Here is a 21,545-nt window from a genome sequence, read left to right as displayed (position 1 = left end):
AGCAAACGCACTTGTTTCAATTGATATAGTGCCAGATTATCGCTGTATCATCGAAAAAAGCACGTTTGTTGGCTACAACATAGGCCAGCATACGATACGTAGTATCTTGCGAGTTTCTGAAGGTCAAATCCAAGATGAATACACCACGAGGTAGTGGCGTAGCCACGGGGGTGGTTTTGGACATAAACCCCCCCAGAGACAACATTTTTTAAAAGAATTATTTTTTCGATAAAAAAGGTTCAGAAACCCCCTCCCCCCCATACCAATTTTCTGGCTACGCCACTACCACGAGGTGTTCCAATCTGCCAGATGCCCGATTCAGCCATCTTGGATTGTAGTATGGGAGAGCCAGCGAGTTTGTTTACGTTTAGCACTGAAAATTAATTTTCCACCCCCGCCTTCTTCTTTTCAATAAACTTGGCAGATTGGAGCACCTAGTAGTGTATTCATCTCGGTCAAATCCACTCAATCAAATTTCGATCAAACATTAAATATTTTTTCTTTAATTCTACAATTTGATTGTGACTTTACGACAAGTTTTTTTTTTGCAGATTTAAAGTATCCTCTTCTTCAGTGTTTCGTTATTGACTCAAATAGTTGAGTTATAATCCAGAACAACACTAACTCGGCTTATAAGCAGATGACAGCATTCCACTAAACAAAACGCTGGAAAAATAAGAAGAATGCATTTGCTTACTGAAAGTCGATAAATCGCATGTGTAGCTTCCAAAAATGCTCAGAAAGTGTCCGGGTTGTAACATCTTGCCTTGTCCTACCCTACATAACATGTAATGGTTGAAGCATTCATACCCTGACAAATTTCAAAGCCCAATGCTGATGACTGATGCATTTAGGTTTATCTCAATAGCTGTACCGTACAAGATGTCACAAGAACATCTTGATTTGTAAATAGAAAAATTGGTGCCAACATAGTTGCACGAAAATGTCGCACCTTTGGTGGCTTTCATCAAAATTCCTGTCACACTTTTTGCACCCGAACATCTATAGAGCTATAGTCAACATCCTAACTCTTAAACCTTATCGGTAGTACAAGCGGGTGTCGTAGTCCCGGCCATGGTCCCGTTAACTGCCAGTTCATCGTCCCGGCAATAGCCCATTATGATGCCCGTCCGGCAGTCTCCGATGAGGTTTGGTATAAGCAACGCCGCTCCGGATATGGTCACGAAAGTTCCGAACAAAACTAGCCCCGCTGCAGGCAACTTTTCTCGACTCCACAGCGAATGCGGACTGAGCTGGATGTACGCCAATCCTGGAAGTACGTAGGCCAGAGGTATCGCCGCCAGCAGTCCCTGTTGAAAAAATAAAGTGAAATATTAGCAATAGGAGTCTAATTTTGATGAACAGTTTTATATGAATTAATCTATTTATTACATTCAACTCTAGCACCGGACCCAAACACTCTGTGTAGGGCGAGATGATGAACGCCGCCAGCACGATTACCAGCGTGGTGGCAACCGATTTGTCATCCTCTTCGGCACCGGTGGCATGCGTTGGATCCTTGTCGGTGTCGTATTCCACAACCTCTTGGGAGTAGAACCGCTTGATTTGCGTTCGGACGATTTCGCGTGAAACGAAACACTCGATGGGGAAGGTCAGCAGAATTGAGATGGAGAACAGCACCCGTGCGAAGTTCATCAAGTCGTCGTCCCAGCAATAGTTTTCCAACAGGTCACCTTGCGATAGCGCCCGGAACGTGCAATACCCGGCGATGCCGAAGCAGACGGCCACCAGCCAGGCGAAGCCCACGGAAATGTGCGTCACCTTTTCCCACCGTTCCAGGGTGGCATTCCGCATCGATTGGTACACCAGAAACGTGTTGTGATGACACATAAAAGCTGCGGAGGCGAGAAGAACAATGCAAACAACATTATTGTTGTTGAGGTTGTAGAAAACTTTTGCGATTCTCGTAAAGTGGTAAAATTTCTTACCGAATGCCATAATGCCCACCGCTGGGATTAGATCGGTGTGGGCGAATCGCCACGATTCCGGAGTGTCTGGTCTGTAGAGTGTGAAAGGGTAGGTGAGAAAGAATAAGAAAGTTTATGAGTTAAGTTGTTTGCCGCCGTCTTCAGAACAGCTGTACGATAATAAGTGTGCCACAAAGTTTGGATACAATTGGTTGCGGTTGTGGAAAATTGCTATTAAGTGTTCGTTCATAGACAACTTGTTAACCGATTATAATGGTGAGCAACGAATTAATTTTTATTGGCGCAATAATGTGCCATTTATCTATAGAAAACACCGTAACAGCTTAATGGCACGGTATACCATTTTTTTGGGCCAATAATAAATTCATTTGATGTCTTTTTTACCAGTTGAATTCCAATCGCCTTGAAACATTTCTATTACTCCGATACTTCAAATTTGAGCAGTTTTCCTTTTAATTGGCAAAACTATCTTATATAAAAGTATTTTCAAACAACGCGATGTAAAAAAAAAAACGATTTTTCGGGAAGTTTCTTGAATCTTCGAAATTTGTATCAAATGCATTCTGTCGCGGTTGGCGTTAGTTTGACCTACAGAAACCAAGGAATCTTTCTCATGTCGAAATATCATTCATTACGACTTTTAGACACATTTAGTGCTTTATGCATATTTAAGAATAAACGTGATTCACTTCATAATTTCTATTATTTATCGGTTCCTATTACCATGCGAAGTGATTTCATTTGAAAGCCCTCCCAAACGTGCGGTTCGCCTTCGTCGGGCGCACAATGCAGGATACTCACACCACCGCGTAATCGCCGGCCATCAGCCGGTACACGACAGCGAACAGGATAATCACGACACACGCCAGGCTGAGGAAGCTCGCCTTCGCCAGCCGGGAAACGTTCTTGTAGAGACAGAGCGGAATCACGACGAACACCGTCACGACCAGCACCACGCCGAAGCGCACCGGGCCCATCGAGCTGCCCCAGGAGGGCACCAACCGCACCAGCACCTTGGATAGCGTGTCGCCGACGACCACGTTGTAGGAGATCATGGCTGTGGGTGGGGAAAAAAGAGGTGAACGGATTTGAATTCAGTTACAGTTGTGGAATATTGCATCGTATTGTAGGGTTTTGCGAGTGCAAGTGACTCTATGAATTGGCACTTGTGTGGCTTCTTGATATGGGAGTAATACGCAAGCGGATGCTTGGTGAGGACACTTTCGTTATTCTGTTCATGGAATCAATGGAACAAATTTTCTCTGGATGTGACACGCATGTTGATTGCTCAGGTTGTTGTCAAATGAACGTGTAGGGAAGCAGCAAACATAATTCAGGGAGTATTAGGAGATCAACTTCAAACGTTCTGTGGGAGTGGAATTTAAATTGAATTGTTTTGTGCTAAATGTTGTTGAAAACAGAAATTGAGAGACAATAAATGAATTCAACATGGAGTAGCAGATGGACATTTTATAAACGTAGGAGCATGTTGTATTCTAGGTTTCGTGTAGTTTTATAATTAGTTTCACTACGATTGCTAGGCTGGCCAGCCGTTCTAATGAAATGGATTTGTTAATTTGAAATCTGATCAGATGTGGGGAAAACTCAAAATGGTCAAACTCAGAGGAGATTTCAATCAAGCGTTTAAATCCAAAAAATCATTCATGAGTTAAGGCTTCCCTAAACACACGCTAGGCGGCTGTCAGTCGCTGTCGGTTGGTGACTGCGATTCTATCGCCGTTTTAAAGAGTATTATGCATCTCGAGATAAAATAGAATACTGCGGTTTCCTGCTGGTTGCTTCTCAGGTAATCGCAACGGTCACTAAACACAACAGAGTCAATGAAAATCTCACCCACCGTATGCACTTGCCATGATAAACACTCTCCATGTACTCAGTGACTCCGGTTGCCTCTCACTAATACAATTGAACACTGCTGTCATTTCGCGAAAAGCACGTGGTTTTGTTTTGAGCGGGAAAATTCTGCCTATCTTTTAACACGGCGGCTATCTTGACGTTTACCTTCGCAGTCGAGCCTGCGAGTGTAAGACCGCCGCAGCATTCTAGAAAAAGATAAGCGCGACAATAAATAAACATTGCATGCAACTGTCGCGACCAGACCAACCAAAGCTCCACATGGGAGCTAATGCTGCTACCTCCGAACGACAATCTAAGTAGAGAGCAGTTCTACCCGCTCTCTGACTTGATCGTCATCGGGAACTGCTACCTCCGGCGACATTTCCTGGTCCTGGTCCAGGAATGGGCACTACGCTATGGCAGTCTCCGCCCAGGTGCACGTCCCACCTTCGATGCGCTCCAACACATCAGCCAAAAATTCAAAACATTTCTACTTTGACTTAAATTACAAACACAGTTGGCCCTTCTATAATTCGGTTCAATAGCAAAGGTTAGGATTTAAATATAATTTATAAAGTTTATCTAATGTATCAGAATAGCCTTAAGGGAGCATTGATTAATTTAGTAAATTTGATAACCTAACTACTATGTACACTAATATTTACAATAATAATTTGATAACCTAAATTGGAACTAGCGCCCTAATGGTCGCCTGGTCCGATTGTAAGCAACGGACCCTAAACCTTTCCTTACACTCACCAAAGCGCTCGTGTAGAGTTTTAATACCGGCCAGACGGTGGACCTCAGAAGTTCGTGTCCTGGGAGGGGTGTTGAGGATCATCCTCAGGAACTTGTTTTGAACTCGTTGGAGTTTTAGATGATGAGTTTTTGCGCAGCTCTCCCAGACGGGACCGCGGCCCTAGGCATAAGGACGTTAGGCATAAGTACGATAGGATAATGAACGTTAGGCATAATGTACGTTAGTACGTTGTACTTTTTAACATTTTTTTCGAAAAAAAATTCTTCTAAAAGTTGTCTCTGGGGAGGTTTTATGCCCAAAACCACCCCGTGGCTACGCCACTGATCCTAAGAGAAGGCTGATGGGACGATAACTTCTCGGGGAGGAAGGATCCTACCCAGGCTTCCGGATGGGGATCACTTTCGCTGATTTCCAGGACGATGGGAAGTAGCCGAGCCGGACACGCAGGTTAAAGATCAGCGGGAAGGGCTCAAAGAACGGAGCACTCATGTGTTGGGGCTAGAGATTCAGGATGCTGTCGAAGCCTGGGGCCTTCATGTTCTTCGATGATTTGATATAGGCCGTCAATTCGCCAGCTGTGATCTTCAACTCCTCCGAGAAGTCATTGGGAATCACGGCCGCTTCGTGTGGATTGACGATGTTCTGCCCAAGATTGTGTGAGCTGACGAAGTGACGACCTATTTCAACGACCTTCTCTGCAGGAGTTATCAAGCGATCCTTAGAGCCATTATTGTGTAGTGAGATCAAAGGTGGAATGGGCCGAGGCTTGGATTTTAGTATTTTGGTCATTTTCCAGAACGGCTTAGCATAATAATCTGGGAGAGTGCGGATCTTATTCGAGAAATCGTTATTTTTGAGGTCCACCATTCTGGCCTGGATAATTTTTGTGATTCAATTGCAGCGTGCCTTAAGCTCAGGCAGTCCAGTACGCTGAAACTACCTTCGATTGACATTCCGGAATCGAATCAAATCTTTGGTGAGTGTATCGATGTTCAGGGAGTGGCTTACCTGCCGAGCCATCGGGACTTGCTGCTCTCTGGCCACCGAGATTGCCTCTTCGATGGCGCACAGCTGGCGGTCGATACTTTCCGGCGTCTCCGGACGCACCTCGTAATCGATGGTGTTGTCGACGTACTGCTAGAACCGCTGCCAGTTCACTCGATGGCAGTTTCGTTGGGTTATCTCGTGCCGATTTACTGAAGTTCCTACTTCCGCCACCACCGGATAGTGTCCGAGCTGAACTCCTAGAAGACGACCTGCTAGGAGACGTGGTCGTGCATGTTCGTGACGAAGATGCCAAGCTTTGCATGGGCCCCGGACCGTGTCAACCGGGTAGGGCTGTCAGGGCTCAGGATGGTGTAGTGGCCCTCTTGTTCGTCGTTGGACCAGACGACTCCGTTCCGGTTTGAGACGGTGTTTCCCCACGATTGGTGCTTTGCGTTCAGGTCTCCGGCGATGATGAACTGCCCCTGCCGCCGAGTATTATTTTATTTATTCAGACTAAGGCCGAAGTGGCCTGTGCGGTATATAAGAATCTTCTCCATTCGGCTCGGTCCATGGCTACACCTCGCCAATCACGCAGTCTACGGAGGGTCCGCAAGTCATCTTCCACCTGATTGATCCACTTTGCCCGCTGCGCACCTTGCCTTCTTGTGCCCGTCGGATCGTTATCGAGAATCATTTTCACCAGGTTACTGTCCGGCATTCTGGCTACGTGCCCGGCCACCACAGTCTTCCGATTTTCGCGGTGTGAACGATGGTTGATTCTCTTAACAGCTGATTCAACTCGTGGTTCATTCGCCTCCTCCACGTACCGTCCGCCATCTGCACCCCACCATAGATGGTACGCAACACTTTCCTTTCGAAAACTTCCAGTGCGCGTTGGTCCTCCACGAGCATCGTCCAGGTCTCGTGTCCGTAGAGGACTACCGGTCTAATGAGCGTTTTGTAGATTGTCAGTTTGGTACATTGGCCAACTCTATTCAATCTATGCCACTATGCGTCTCCAAATTTCTCTGCTGGTATCATTTTCGGCAGTCACCAGTGAGCCCAAGTACACAAATTCTTCTACCACCTCGATTTCGTCACCACCGATGCAAACTCGCGGTGGGTGGCTCCCATTGTCTTCTATTGAACCTCTTTCTATCATATACTTCGTCTTCTACGTGTTGATGACTAGTCCGATCCGTTTGGCTTCCCTCTTCAGTCTGATGTAGGTTTCCTCCATCTTCTCAAAGTTACGTGCCATAATATCTATGTCGTCGGCGAAGCCAAATAGCTGGACGGACTTATTGAAAATTGTACCACTCGTGTTAATCCCTGCTCTTCGTATTACCCCTTCCAAAGCGATGTTTAATAGCAGACACGAAAGACCATCACATTGCCTCTGCGCGTTTCGAAGGGACTCGAGAATGCCCCTGAAACTCGAACTACACACATCACCCGATCCATCGTCGCTTTGATCAACCGTGTCAGTTTATCATGAAATCCGTGTTCGTGCATTAGCTGCCATAGCTGGTCCCGATCGATTGTATCATATGCGGCTTTAAAATTGATGAATGGAATGTTTGGGCACGTTGTATTCGCGGCATTTCTGCAGTACTTGATGAATGGCGACCACCTGGTCCGTGGTGGAGCGTTCGCCATAAAACCCGCCTGGTACTGCCCCACGAACTCCCTTGCAATTGGTGCTAGTCGACGGGTAAGATTGACTATATCCCTTCGATTCTCGGTCGACGTGCCATCGTCGACTTTGGCTTGTGGGGGATGGTAAGCCACGATGAAAGTGACGACTCCGACTTGAGCTTGAAGTCCGGCAGCAGGAGACAGGCGATGTTGCTTCGCAAGGCGATTGCCACTCCTCCCCCTCTGGAGCTTGTTCGATCGAACCTCACCAGTCTAAAACCCGGAATTGTTGCACTTACCTCGGGCTTCAGGTGGGTTTCGGTGATAAAAGCCGCGTCAATCTCCTTCTCCTGAAGAAAATCGCTGAGCTCGACGATTTTGCTCTAGAGCGAGCAAGTGTTCCAATTTGCCAGACCCAACCTAGTAGCCATTTTCATTGACCAAAAGGCCCAGAGTGTAGATCTGGTCGAACCGGGATTTGCAGCTTCTAAGCCGAGTCGTAAGTTGGCTGAATATTGGAGCCAGCTGCTCCGGGTTGTAGAGCGGAGCGGAATCCTCCGGGGGTAGAGGATGCTCATCTTGATGTCGGCGGAATCCACGAGGAGGGAGCGGGGGCCATTCACTGGAGCATGGAGTTGGCGGTGCAGGAGTTTGAACCGACGCAGCTGTTGCTGCCAATCGCTTGTGCGGTTGTAACGGTGGGAGGACTGGAATCGCTCGACGGGGAGCCGCGATGACCGGATAGTTCACCTCGTTGCACGGTTCTTCTTCGGAAGGTTACTGGTGGAAGCCTTCTCCCGGATTTCCAGGAATTCGTCTCGCTTTGGGCAGCCCTTTGTGGTGGCCCGATGTTTGTCAACTGTGGCGCACTTGGGATTGGCCACCTCCATCTTGTCGGCGGGCAGTGTAGTTCGCCTCCGCGCGGTGCTCACTGGAAACGATAGCGTATCAAATGTCAGTTGAAGGGCTAGGCGGCTAAATGGACTACGACGACGGGAGCGCATTGAGACTTAGACTCAAGTCTCAATTTCGGTTATGGCAGGCGCGTTAAAGGTTGTGTGTTCTAGTATACTGTTATATTGTGTATTGCGAGGGCTGACAGCCGAGTCATTCTACTCCCTTAGTAAAGCCGGGTGAAACCGACTCGAAACGGCGGGTGGACTAATGGCAGGGCTGCTTTCCGTCCCATAAAACCGTGGCGGGCCTTGTGGCACGCTGTCCAATCCTGCTGCCTGGTTGGTGACCAGACAGAAGTAGGCTCAGATGAACTCCCTGACTAACGCCGATCTGCCTCTGAACACGAGAGTGTCAACCCACGCATGGCCTCCCTGCTTGCTCGCAAGCGTAGACAACCATGAGATCACAGAGGCGACTACTTCAGTAGGACTCGATGGCAGCTGCAAGGGGGACCCATGAGCTATGTCAAGTACTCCAGTTTCCAAAGGTAAGGGCGCCGTAGGCGCAGCGGGAGGTCCCTTCGCAAGTAGGGGTCTAGCGAGGTCTCCTCCCACTAGGGAGGAGAACGGTGTTGAGGTAGTAGCTAGTTTGCACGGGACTAGCACTACCCCAGCGGGAGGGATTGACAGCCAGAGCGATGCTCAGGCAGTCAACACACCAGGCGAGCCTCTAACCGGTATCCGGTTAGTCGCCAAGCAGCTCGATGAGATCATCGAGTTCACGAGCGGTCGAAACAATATCACCAAGGATCTGAAACAGAAACTTCTGGTACTTCGACAGTCGGTTCAAGCGGTAAAACGCGAGCATGGCACGCTCACCAGGAGGGAGGTTGGACGCGAGAAGGGGGAGACACGTACTCCGGCAGAACCCTTCTCCTTCCTTGGAAGGAAGGTATCGACGGTGACTGGCAGCACCTCGAGCTGACTGGCACCACCTCGAGTGTCGGCGAGGGAGGGACTGCGGCGCGTTCCAAACGCGCCTGGCAGCAGTCAGAGGGTCGGTCCGGTAACGTTAAGCTCGATAGGGCGCCCGATCGTCGAGAGAGGGCACCCAATCAGGCGAAACCACGAGGAAAGGGCAACGGTGCGACCCATATTACTAAACCCCAGGGTGACGGTAGCCACTCTGCGACGGCTGCTCAGCGGACCGAAAATCCCTGGCAGCTCGTTAGCAGAGTTAAGAAGAGGGAAGAGGGTCCTCACACCGCAAGGAAACTTAGGGACAGAGGTGATCCCTCGTTGGTCAAGACCGACAAATAGAGGTACGCCGACGTTCTTAAGACCATGCGAGGGGCCGAAAAGCTTTCGACACTGGGTGAGGACGTGCGAAGCGTCAGACGCACCAAGGCAGGTGAACTGATCTTGGTGCTGAAGCGTGGAGCAAAGGCGAGCGGTACCGCCTATAAGAGGTTGGCACAGGAGGTCCTGGGTGAGGGAGTGAAAGTGAGGTCCCTGGGCACCGAGGTGACCCTCCGGTGTAAACAGCTGAACGAGGTCACCGAGGCAGAGGACCTCATTTCATCGTTAAAGGCGCAGTGCGATATAGAAGTCGAGCGGTCTTCTATTCGTCTTAAAGGTGGGCCCTTTGGCACGCAGGTAGCTTGGTTCAAGTTACCGGTAGCGGACACCAAAAAGGTCCTGACGATCGGGATGGTCAATATGCCCAGTAAGCATATTCCAATCACCTTTAGTCGAGAAGTGTTTTAGGTGCTTCGAATCTGGTCACAAGTCATGGGAGTGCAAGGGGCCGGACCGAAGCAACCTGTGTCGTCGTTGTGGAGAGGAAGGACATTTTGCGCAGGCCTGCGATAAAGCACCAAGGTGCCTTATCTGCGCTAGTAGGTAGCAAGCCCGTAACCATGTTATGGGTGGACCTACTTGTCCTTTCGGTGGTGGCAATAAGAAATCGCCAGCTGAATCTTAACTATTATGCTACTGCCCAGCAGCTGCTGTGGCAGTCGGTCTCTGAGTACCGTGTCCCTGCCAATAACGGAAACTGGGTCGCGGACGACTCCAAGATGGCGGGGATCTGCACAACGGGCCGGTTTCCGGAGGTCGTACACACACCTGTCGAAGCCATAGCTAAGATCAACGAGGTGTTCTATTGTAGCTGCTGGGGACTGCACTGGAGGGTCGATGAGGGCTACACCCACAGCGATCACCTAGTCATCCGCTGCGTGATCAGCTGTGGTGTGCAGCAACCGAGGTTGAGGAATCCCCGTCAGGTCCGTGAGTGGAAGTCCCAAAGCTTCGACAGCGAAGTTTTCACCGCGGCACTGGCACTGGAGGGTAACACCAACAGTCTTACAGGGGACGCACTGACAGCTGTCCTGTCACGTACATGCGATGCCAGCATGCAGAGGAGGGCACCACCGAGGAACGGTAGACCTCCAGCAGACTGGTGGAGTGCAGCAATCGCAGACCTTCGGTCAACCTGCCTTAGGGCTAGGCGAAGGATGCAGACTGAGCAGTTAAGGGATGAACGCCGCTTGATGTTCAAAGCTGCGAAGTTGGCCGTTAACAAGGCCATCAGTAGTAGTAAGAGTGTTTTGACAACCTATGCCTGAACGCCAATGCTAATCCTTGGGGCGATGCCTACAGGATAGTAATGGCGAAGACCAAAGGAGGGCTGGCGCCTCCCGAACAGTTGCCGGAAAGCTTGAATCGCATTATCGAGGTTCTCTTCCCGTCCCATGCCACAAGTCCTTGGCCACCTCCAGCACCGCAGAACGCGAGTGCGGCTGAAGTGGCAGCAGTGACGAACGAAGAGTTCCTTGGGCTGGCCCGAACCCTTGACACGAACAAAGCTCCGAGGCCCGACGGAGTACCTAGCCTCGCTCTGAAGGCAGCGATCATGGCAAACCCAGACATGTACAGGACAGCCATGTAGAGATGCCTCGACGAGCGCAGTTTCCCTGATAGGTGGAAGAGACAGAAGCTGGTGCTGTTGCCGAGGCCCGGGAAACCACCAGGTGACCCATCGGCGTACAGACCAATCTGCCTACTGGATACCACTGGGAAGTTGCTTGAGAGGATCATCCTCAACAGGCTGACCCCGTACACCGAAGGTACGAACAGCCTGTCAAGATTGTGACGCTCGACGTCAAGAATGCATTCAACAGCGCATGCTGGGATGACATCGCGCTCTCGTTACTCCGGTTGGGCATTCCGGTGGGCCTGTACAACATTTTGGAAAGCTATTTCCAGAATCTCGTACTCTTATACGAGACCGATGAAGAGGAGGGTAGTGCTTCTATCACCGCAGGAGTCCCCCAGGGATCTATCCTGGGCCCGGTGCTATGGACACTATGTAAGAAATTGTTTTAAGACTGAAGTTCCCCCGAGGTGCTAAGATCGTTGGCTTCGCTGACGACATAACGCTGGAGGTTTACGGAGAGTCGCTTGTTGAGGTGTAACTGACGGCGGCCCACGCGATCGCTTTAGTAGAGGAATGGATGAGCTCAAAGCAGCTGGGTCGGTACGTAAGTCGGTACAGAAGGCAGTGTTCCGCGTGGGCGAATGTGAGATCATTTCCAAGCGGGAGGTGAAGCTCCTCGGGATGTTGATCGACGATAGACTGAACTTCGGCAGTCACGTAGATTACGCCTGCAGGAGAGCTTCGACAGCTATTGCGGCACTATCCAGGATGATGTCAAATAGCTCGGGGGTGTGCTCCAGCAGACGCAGGTTATTAGCTGGGGTTTCCGTACCTACTCTTAGATACAGCGGCCCAGCTTGGGCCTCGGCGCTTAGCGTCGAACGTAACCTAAAGAAGCTGGAGAGTGTATACAGGCTAGCGTGCCTCAGAGTGAGAAGTGCCTACCGCACGGTATCACGGGATGCAGCTTGTGTGATTGCGTGTATGTTACCAATTTGACTATGAATTTTAGGCACCCCTAGATCATGTCCGATTGAGCTCAAATTTAGCATGGGGTCATATTTTGTGGTAATGAAACTTGTGAGCAAAGTCGTTTTTGGAAATTCGAAAATGTCATTTTCATTGGCACCCTATGCAACACGGATCCTGCTACCAACGATAGATCATTACGCATTTGAACTCTGCTAGATTTAATAATATGTTTGAAAAAGTATGAAGTAAAGGATTTATGCCGCTTCTCAGTTATATACTGAAGAAGTCGTTTGCGATCGTCAAAGGATTCAGGTAACAAGCGGCAGTCACCCTTCCTGGCAAACCTTGATCCCCTGAAGGTTACCCAAAAACTCATTCCTAAAGCCAGAAAACTCGGCAACAGATACCACAATTGACGGGATCCTTTGCTTCTTTGCATGGATCAAATCACCTGGGCTAGAGGTAGATTCTGTTTGCTCAATGTCGTCATGAATCAAATCGAACTGATGCTCAGTTCGATAGGAGAAGAATTATTTACAGAAAAGTACTACAATTTTAAAATAGAGCGTATTCAATTTTACCGATGAAAGATTTTAAAACACTCCGTATCCTTTTTCTGGTGTTCTTACCTTTCTTTTCGTGGGAAAGCCACGGGGGTTCCGGTTCGATAATATTCGGGTCTGGGAGCACCGTCCACTACACATGTACCATAGCAATACATGAGCAGACTCGATTATTCGGAGCATTGAAACAAAATAACTTCGGATAAGGGGGGGTTCGGATAATCGTGATTCGAGCCATTGTTTTTGTAGTTAAAAGTATAACTTTTGGTCAAATAATCTTTATACCAGCTAAATAAAAGTGTAGGTGTCACGCCGAGAGACATTCTAGGCATGAATCGGCGGATAGTTTTAAGACAATGACAGAATATCCGCCGAAAAATCTAATCCTCTGGAAATGCTTCCAAGTTTTTTTTTTCTACGGGAAATACTCTAAAGTTTCCACAGTAATTTCTTTGGGATTTCCTTCGATTTCCAAGGCAGGTAATTTGTAAATTGTTCCAATTTTCTACTGGAAATACTTTGGATATTCTTTAAAAATTTCACAGAAAATTCTGACTCTGTTTTGGCATGGATTTTTCTTACACGGCCGTGTAAAAAAAATCCATAAACATTTTTTGCAAAGTTGCTCCATTTTGCTTAATTTTTCGAGAAATCATAAAACCTTTTTGACACGTATTTTTAATTTTTGAACTGAAAACTTTTTTTTCACGGTACGCATCCCCCGTGTAAACAAAGAATCGGATGTACATGTGTATAAATTCCATCCCGTTTCTTTGAGATGGCTCATATTTATATGAACCTTTCACATTCGCTTTACTATTTATGTATTGCCTGAAACTTCTGCGAGCACGTGAGCGTGAAATGATTTGTGGTTCGAAACTGGATACGTCTCGTTGTTTTACTTACGTACATTTGATGGTACCTACACAAACCTTTAACCATACCTACCGAGAAATGGATACATAAACTGCAACAACGATAGCAGATAGTAGCCCGCCTTGCCGTAGGCAGCTTCCATGACGCCGGGATAACTGAACCTTCCACTTAGATGGCCACACCGCACCTGCAAACCAGAGGATGGAAAGAGAACAAAACACCGAAACTATTATAAGCATTCTCAAGTTTGCTGCTTCTTGAGGAAATGTACGACCCTATGCTAGATGAGTAACCTGAAGATTCCGCCTGATTGCATGCCCTGATGTAGGCAATCTCGCATCTCAATCTGTCCATTCTTCCGTTTCAATCAACGTCAAACGTCCAAACTTAAACATTGAAACGGGTTTGTTGGACATGAAGTCAAACATCGAAAACTACAAATAGCCCCAGTCGGGACGGACGAGAATTTAATTTGCCTTAATTAAATGTTTGAATGGAGTGGAGTGATTCTGAACGGAGCACTTTGCACAGAATACCGGGTGGATGCGAGCAAGCAAGGGTGGTATTATTGCCTACACAATACCCATTCAGTGACAGCCCTAGGGCAGTATTGGGAACGTGTCCTTGTTGGCAATGTACAATGTTAGAGCTGCGTTTCATGTTTGATCGAGTTATGATCAAATTTCAATGATTAGTTTTGATGTTTTGATGCTTGATAAAATTTTACACGGAAGAAATGGCCCACATCAAGGAACTGATTTGCTCTACAGTAGAAAAACCTTCATCCACCTCTGTTCCATTCACGCATTTGCGGTAGAAAAGCCTACACATATTCCCCGATATTATTCCACGTGGGTTGGTAGTTAGGCTCGAGTTTCCCACAACAGGTGTGTTGGTATTAAATATGCAGGAACCTCTATGTCAGCACGTTCCCTCACCACACAAAACGACCCCACAATCGGTCAGGTATCACCAACGAGCGATGGATTAATGAATGAAGTGTGACGGCACGTTATGGGCTGTTTGGTCTATTACCGCTGTAGGCGGTAAAGAAACGTTATAGAAACCCCCTTCAGGGGGTTTTGCTTGATGTAGGTTGAGAGCAATTTACTATGTGGGAAAATGGGAATTGAAAAATTCTAATATGCGGAGTTTATTTCGAGACGTTTTTTCCATGCTCTGGTTATTTTGGTTATGAATAATTAAATAATAGGGAAATTTAAATGACTGCCAAATTTATGAATGGAAAAACAGGGAATACATCGCTGATAAAATGTACCTTACGCATTCACTAACACATAATGCACCGAATACCAAATCATTTATGTAAATACTGTTTTACTTTCATATTTGCTTTGTACAACATTTTCGACCTTATGCAAATTACCAAATTTATTATTTGCATATGAATGCGTACTAACTATCAAGCTCACGAGATGAACGACTGAGGATTGTTAACCAAATTGAGTTTCGTAAATCCATGTGCATGTGTGTCACGTCACAGAGCTGTTATCACAGAGGATCAGAAAAAAAAATCGGCGTGAGGAATTACTGAAATTTATACTCGTAGACCGACAAACAGATAGCGAAATGTTTGGTATAGCAAACTGGACGACGATGATGTTTTGCCGTTCTTGAACACTAAGTGTACCGCGCAAATTGAAGCTTCGGTACCTAAGCCCTTTCCACTACAATTTGTTTCCACAGATTTTAAATCACACTGTTCTAATACCCATTCCAGCCATAAAGTCTGGCTTCTGTTTAATTTAAACATTGGACAACAGCTGGCATTGGATTCTTATCCCTGGCATACAGATTCAAACTTCGGACATCTGATTACACGGCACGGAGAAAAATAATTGCAAATATGTAATTCTAACGCAGATAGCTTAGACTGACTTTATATTATTGTGTCACATTGTATTGTAATTGTGTAAAAAGAAACTATTCCAAAGGAAGATCCATTAAATACGTAACGCAAAAATTTGCAATTTTCAACCCCTCTATGTCACACTTGTTGTATGAAGCATTTGAAAATTTTGAATGGATCGTCACACTCCAGGCAACCCCCTCTCTCTCAAGCGTTACGTAATTTATGGATGTTTCCTCACATAAGCTATGATGACGAGTTGACCAAGCATTTAGATGTATTTTGGACAGCTCTTTTCGCCTGGAAATCCCGAGAGCCTTTCGGTCTGCCTCTTTTAAAGTTCGTAAAAGGCCACATCGGGAAAATTAAGGTTTATACAGCGCCTATTTCGTTTACGTCTGAATGCTGCGGAGCCTCTGCAGGTTATATTAGCCTTGGGAAACGTCATTGTCACATGTCACAACTATGCCATGAAATTTTTTTTCTACTCATCCTCAGCTTCAATCCGTCTAAGGTAACAAACTAGGTTGACACGAGGGTGGTCGCGCTGCAGCAAGGTACCCTGCTGAACGTGGAACGTGGTGAAATGTCATAGACGGCAGCGGAGACAGAAGACCCGCCTTTTCAGGACAGGAAATGCCGCCTGGAAGAAGCGGAGTGCGAGGAGATGGAACAGCTGTACCGTTCTCAAGAAACACGCAAGTTCTATCAGAAGCTCAACGCATCCCACAAAGGCTTCGTGCCGCGAGCCGAGATGTGCAGGAATAAGAATGGGAGTATCTTGACGGACGAACTTGTGGTGATCGAAAGGTGGAAGCAGCACTACGAGGAACATTTAAATGACGTTGAGAGTACAGGCAGTGAAAGTCAAGGCAGCGGAGGACATGACTACGTCAGTTCAGCGGACGAAGGAAGCCAACCAGCCCCCACCTTGAGGGAAGTTAAGGATGCCATCCAACAGCTAAACACCAACAAAGCAGCTGGTAAGGATGGTATCGGAGCTGAGCTCATCAAGATGGACCCGGAAAAGCTAGCCACTTTCTTGCACAAACTGATAGTCAGAATCTGGGAATCTGAAAAGCTACCGGAGGAGTGGAAGGAAGAGTTTATATGCATCTATAAGAAAGGCGACAAGCTGGAGTGTGAGAACTTTCGAGCGATCACCATCCTTAATGCCGCCTACAAAGTGATATCCCAGATCATCTTCCGTCATCTGTCACCATTAGTGAATGAGTTCGTGGGAAGTTATCAAGCCGGCTTTGTTGACGGCCGCTCGACAACGGACCTTTACTGTACGGCAAATCCATTAGAAATGCCGTGAATACCAGGTCCCAACGCACCATATGTTCAATACTTTCAAGGCGGCATAGGACAGTATAGCCGGCGTAGAGCTATGGAAACTTATGGTCGAGAACAACTTTCCTGGGAAGCTTACCAAACTGATCAAAGCAACGGTGGATGGTGTGCAAGGTTTCGGGCGAACACACCAATTTGTTCGAAACGCACCGGGGACTAAGATAATGTGATGGACTTTCGTGCCTGTTGTTCAACATTGCGCTAGAAGGTGTCATGCGGAGAGCCGGGTTTAACAGCCGCAGTACGATTTTCAACAGATCCAGTCAATTTGTTTGTTTCGTCGATGACATGGACATTGTCGGCCGAACATTTGCAAAGGTGGCAGAACTGTACACCCGTCTGAAACGTGAAGCAACAAAAGTTGACTGCTGGTGAACGCATCGTAGAAAAAGTACATGCTTGTGGGCGGAACCGAGCGCGATAGGGCTCGCCTGGGAAGCAGTGTTACGATAGACGGGATACCTTCGAGATGGTCGATGAATTCGTCTACCTTGGATCCTTGCTGATAATAATGTTAGTAGTGAAAAAGGCAGATGAATCATCTGTGGATGTCAAGGCTACTACCGGTTCCAGAAGCAACTGAGGCATTCCACGGGGGCATGTCAGTCGATCCTGAGCGACCATTTCGAAAATATTTGAAACTCTGCACAGTTTTTCAATTTCATCTAAATCGTCATTTTTCGATATCAAATCTTCATATTGAGTCACGACTAACTTTTCAAAAGGGTGTATGTGAAAATGGTTCAAAAATATTTAAAAAGCTGCACAGCAAAAACGGAATGTTCGATTGTTATGATTTTTTCAGCAAAGTTAGACAACTAAATGGTGATTCTTAAGAAAATGTGCACAGTAAAAAAAATTTTTTTGCCTTTAAAAATATCATTTTGTCACAGAAACTCAAATATCTCAAAACCCTATCTTTTTTCGAACGTAATTTTTTTAGGAAAAACGGTCCATTATATTAGCTATCTACCATAAAAATTTGGTGATGGTAAACTAATAAACAAAAAAGTTATGACATTTCAAACATTTCACAATTTTCACATTTAGTAAAAAAAAAATTTTTTCTGTGTAAGTTATTTCGAGAATTGCAGTTTGATGCAGATTTTATTGTTAAGGGACGTGATTTGAACAAGTTGTTTTCGTGATATTTTGATTTAATTATTCATAGCATCTATAAGAAACTTAGACACGATCCAGTGTTGTGATCAAAAGTATTGATAGTGTCATAATTTTCATTGCACGTGACTGGCGAAAAATTCTTTTAATAGTGTTGAAACCTGTTGATAATAACGTTGATAGAAACATATCAGAAATGTTATTTTTAAGACAAAAGCTGCAAAATCAAAGATTTATATACACGTGTACGTCTATAGTTTACCTGCAAAAAATATACCTCTTAGAGAATAGACTTTATGATCGGGAGGAAACGGGTATCTTCAACAACAACAAATGCATGATAGGTACATACCATGACAATGCTCACGAAAAAGCAAAAAATTTACTACTTGTAACGTTGGTAAAGAGCTTTTAGTAATTTTTTTCTTCAGTCAAGCAAATGACACCAAACTAGTCAGTAAAAGCTTAAAAGTGATTTTGTTTATTGAAATATTACGAACAACATGAGTAGCCGCTTTCTCAACTGTTGTAGGCCGTTTGATGGAAAAAGTGTTCAACAGAGTTACGAAATCTCACCGAAAGCACCATAGATAAACTGAAAGCGACTGGTTATGCTCCAATGTCCACATTGAATACAAATTTACGCATTTGCACGTCCTGCCGTCTAAACGTTGACAAAAGAGCAATCTGTATATCATCGGTTGAGCAGAGCGCAGGAAGTTCGAAAACGACAGCAACTGAGGAATTGCCAGATGTATCGACAACAACTGAGGAATTACCAGAAGTATTAAGTGCTGAGAGCCTTGCCACCGTACCATCAGCGAAATCTGTTTCAACAAATCAATCGGAAGATGAGTGTATCCAAAAGGTCAACATCGAACGCTTTAACGAGGGCATAGCTGGGATAAAAGTGACTCCGATTAAATGGAGTAAGATGGACTACGTTTATTACCCGGAGAAAAAATACCGTGAAATAAACGAAGCTGTACGAAGAAACCTCTTCAAATTAGGACCTGATGATGTGGAAAATACAGACTACGATGAGGTAATTATAAATATGAAGGAAAGGTTCTCGAATGCAGCCACGACAAGGAAAGAAAAATTATTGATTTTGTCGATGCTGCCAAGTTCGTGGTCTATTCAGGATGCCATTGATGAGTTCAAAACCAATAGAAATACAGTAAAAGAGGCAAAACAATTGAAGAATAACTGTCTTTCAACCAAAAATACTAGGTCTAGTACTGCATTAACAGATGAGACAAAAGAAATAGTAGTTCAATATTTTGAAGATGATGAAGTAAGTCGAGCTATGCCTGGTCAAAAGATTATGTATCAGTAAAAAGATGGAAAGCGTCAAGCAATCCAAAAACGATTAATGATGACGACTTTGAAAGAAGCGTACACACGCTTCAAGGAAATTCACGATAATATTAAAATAGGTTTTCCTCATTTGCAAGCCTTCGGCCAAGGCAATGTAAGCTTCTTTCCAATTCAGGAACACATAATGTGTGTGTGCACAACCCATGAGAATATTAATCTTATTTTACATAGTTTGAAAAGAATCAATTTAACAAAGGATATTAAAATGTTAACTGGTAGTCTTTTGTGTGAAAATACAACATCAAATTGCTATCTACGATCTTGTTCGGATTGTCCAGATTCTTCATCATTGGAAAATACTTTATTCGCTGAGTTTGAAGAAAATATATTGATCAGTTATCATTTGAGCAATGGGTGGATAGGTGTGACATAGAAACTATTGTAAAACCTGTAGATGAGTTTGTGTCATATTTTTGCTTGAAATTAGAAAGTTTAATCCCTCACGATTTCATTTAAACAGAACAATCCAGCTTTTTAAAAAATACGAAAAATACATTACAAAATGGTGAATTTTTAGTCATTTGTGATTTTTCTGAAAATTACAGCTTTGTATTGCAAGATAAAGTGCAGTCCCATCACTGGAACGTACAACAAGCCACAATTCATCCATTCGTTATTTATTGGAAGTACGCAAATTGAACACTTAAGTTTTATTATAATTTCCGAAGATTTAAGACACGATTCAGTATCCGTAAACTTGTTCATTGAAAATGATTAACTTTTACGCGTTGATAAGCATAAAGGAGTCAAAAGATATATTTCATGTCTGATGGAGCAGCGTCGCAGTACAAAAATCGTAAGAATTTTTCGAGCCTATGTCAATTTAAATCAATGTACGGAATTGATGCAGAATGGCATTTTTTGCTACATCACATGGCAAAGGTCCTTGTGATGCTATTGGAGGAACAATAAAGCGCATGGCCACAAGAGCAAGTTTAGCCAAAGAACGTGAGCATCCAATTAAAACTGCGAAAGAACTTTTGATTGGGCAAATCGTAGAAAAGAAAAAGATTTAACCAAATTATCATTTTGTTTTACTACTACTGAAGAGTACGAAATAAAGGCTTCAGAGCTCAGCGAGCAATTTAATAACGCGAAAACGATCCAAGGAACCCAAAATTTCACTGTTTCATTCCATTGTCGGAAAATAAAATTAAAGCAAAACTATACTCAAACTGTGCTGATAATAATTCAAAAGCGTTCGATATTTTAAAAAATTTGAATAAAAAAAATTAAAAAATAAGTATTAATAAACTGTTTTCATGATATCATAACCCATACCAAAATTCAAACCCAAAACTCTTAGAGTTTCTATAACAACATTGTGTAACTGCCACATTTAATTTAATACTTAGGATAATATTAATTCATTTTTATTTATTTATACATATAATATTTATACATATAATATACATAATATCGATGAATACATAAATATGGAATATCATACAAACAACTTGTTTAACTCACGCAAGGCCCTTAACAATAAAATCAGCATAAAACTGCGATTCTTGAAAAAAAAAATACACGGAAATTTTTTTTTGTTTACTATATGTGAAAATTGTGAAATGTTTGAAATGTCATAACTTTTTTGTTTATTAGTTTACCATCGCCAAATTTTTATGGTAGATAGCTAATATAATGGACCGTTTTCCCTAAAAAAAAAAGATAGGGTTTTGAGATATTTGAGTTTTGTGACAAAATGATATTTTTAAAGGCAAAAAAATTTTTTTTTTTTGCTGTGCACATTTTCTTAAGAATTACCATTTAGTTGTCTAACTTTGCTGAAAAAATCATAACAATCGAACATTCCGTTTTTGCTGTGCAGCTTTTTAAATATTTTTGAACCATTTTCACATACACCCTTTTGAAAAGTTAGTCGTGACTCAATATGAAGATTTGATATCGAAAAATGACGATTTAGATGAAATTGAAAAACTGTGCACAGTTTCAACTCAATAGAAAATCATGAATTAAAAATTTTCTTAAATTTTGATGCTGTTGCTTGGAATCCCTCAACTGCGGTCAAAAAAGTTTCACCACCGCACCAAATGTGTCATGTACAAAACGCTGATAAGACCGGTAGTCCTACGGACATGAAACAAGGACAATGCACGAGAAGAACTTGCAAGCACTCGGAGTTTTCTAGAGACGGGTACTTAGGACCATTTTTGCGGTGTGTAAGAAGACGAGGTCTGGCGATGAAGGATGAACCACGAGCTGGCCCAGCTCTATTGCCCTCCCTAAATTGTGGAAAGATCTAACGGGTACTGAAATGAATTTCCTCAAACATGTGCACTTTACGATCCAATCATATACAGAAATAGGTGGTTGAAATTCAAAAGATTCCCAAAACTTATTAGGGCATCCAGGATCCATAATAT

At 44.6% G+C, this 21,545-nt stretch overlaps 1 protein-coding gene across 1 annotated transcript in view; it reads right to left on the bottom strand.

Annotated features, from left to right (window-relative positions):
* Positions 1 to 824: 824 nt before the first annotated feature.
* The window catches only part of LOC134214580 (putative sodium-coupled neutral amino acid transporter 11), a 142,719-nt gene continuing 121,998 nt past the window's right edge, over positions 825 to 21,545 (bottom strand). Inside the window, exons 4-8 of the mRNA XM_062693921.1 lie at positions 13,509 to 13,623; positions 2,751 to 3,006; positions 1,950 to 2,020; positions 1,393 to 1,856; positions 825 to 1,310 (exon numbers count right to left, since the gene is read on the bottom strand). Coding sequence (XP_062549905.1) covers positions 1,032 to 1,310; positions 1,393 to 1,856; positions 1,950 to 2,020; positions 2,751 to 3,006; positions 13,509 to 13,623 — 1,185 coding nt within the window. The 3' untranslated portion in view covers positions 825 to 1,031. The remainder of the gene's footprint in view (positions 1,311 to 1,392; positions 1,857 to 1,949; positions 2,021 to 2,750; positions 3,007 to 13,508; positions 13,624 to 21,545) is intronic.

The sequence above is a fragment of the Armigeres subalbatus genome, chromosome 2, assembly GCF_024139115.2.
Source record: "Armigeres subalbatus isolate Guangzhou_Male chromosome 2, GZ_Asu_2, whole genome shotgun sequence".
NCBI classification, from domain to species: domain Eukaryota; kingdom Metazoa; phylum Arthropoda; class Insecta; order Diptera; family Culicidae; genus Armigeres; species Armigeres subalbatus.
This window is presented reverse-complemented; position numbering and strand designations above follow the sequence as displayed.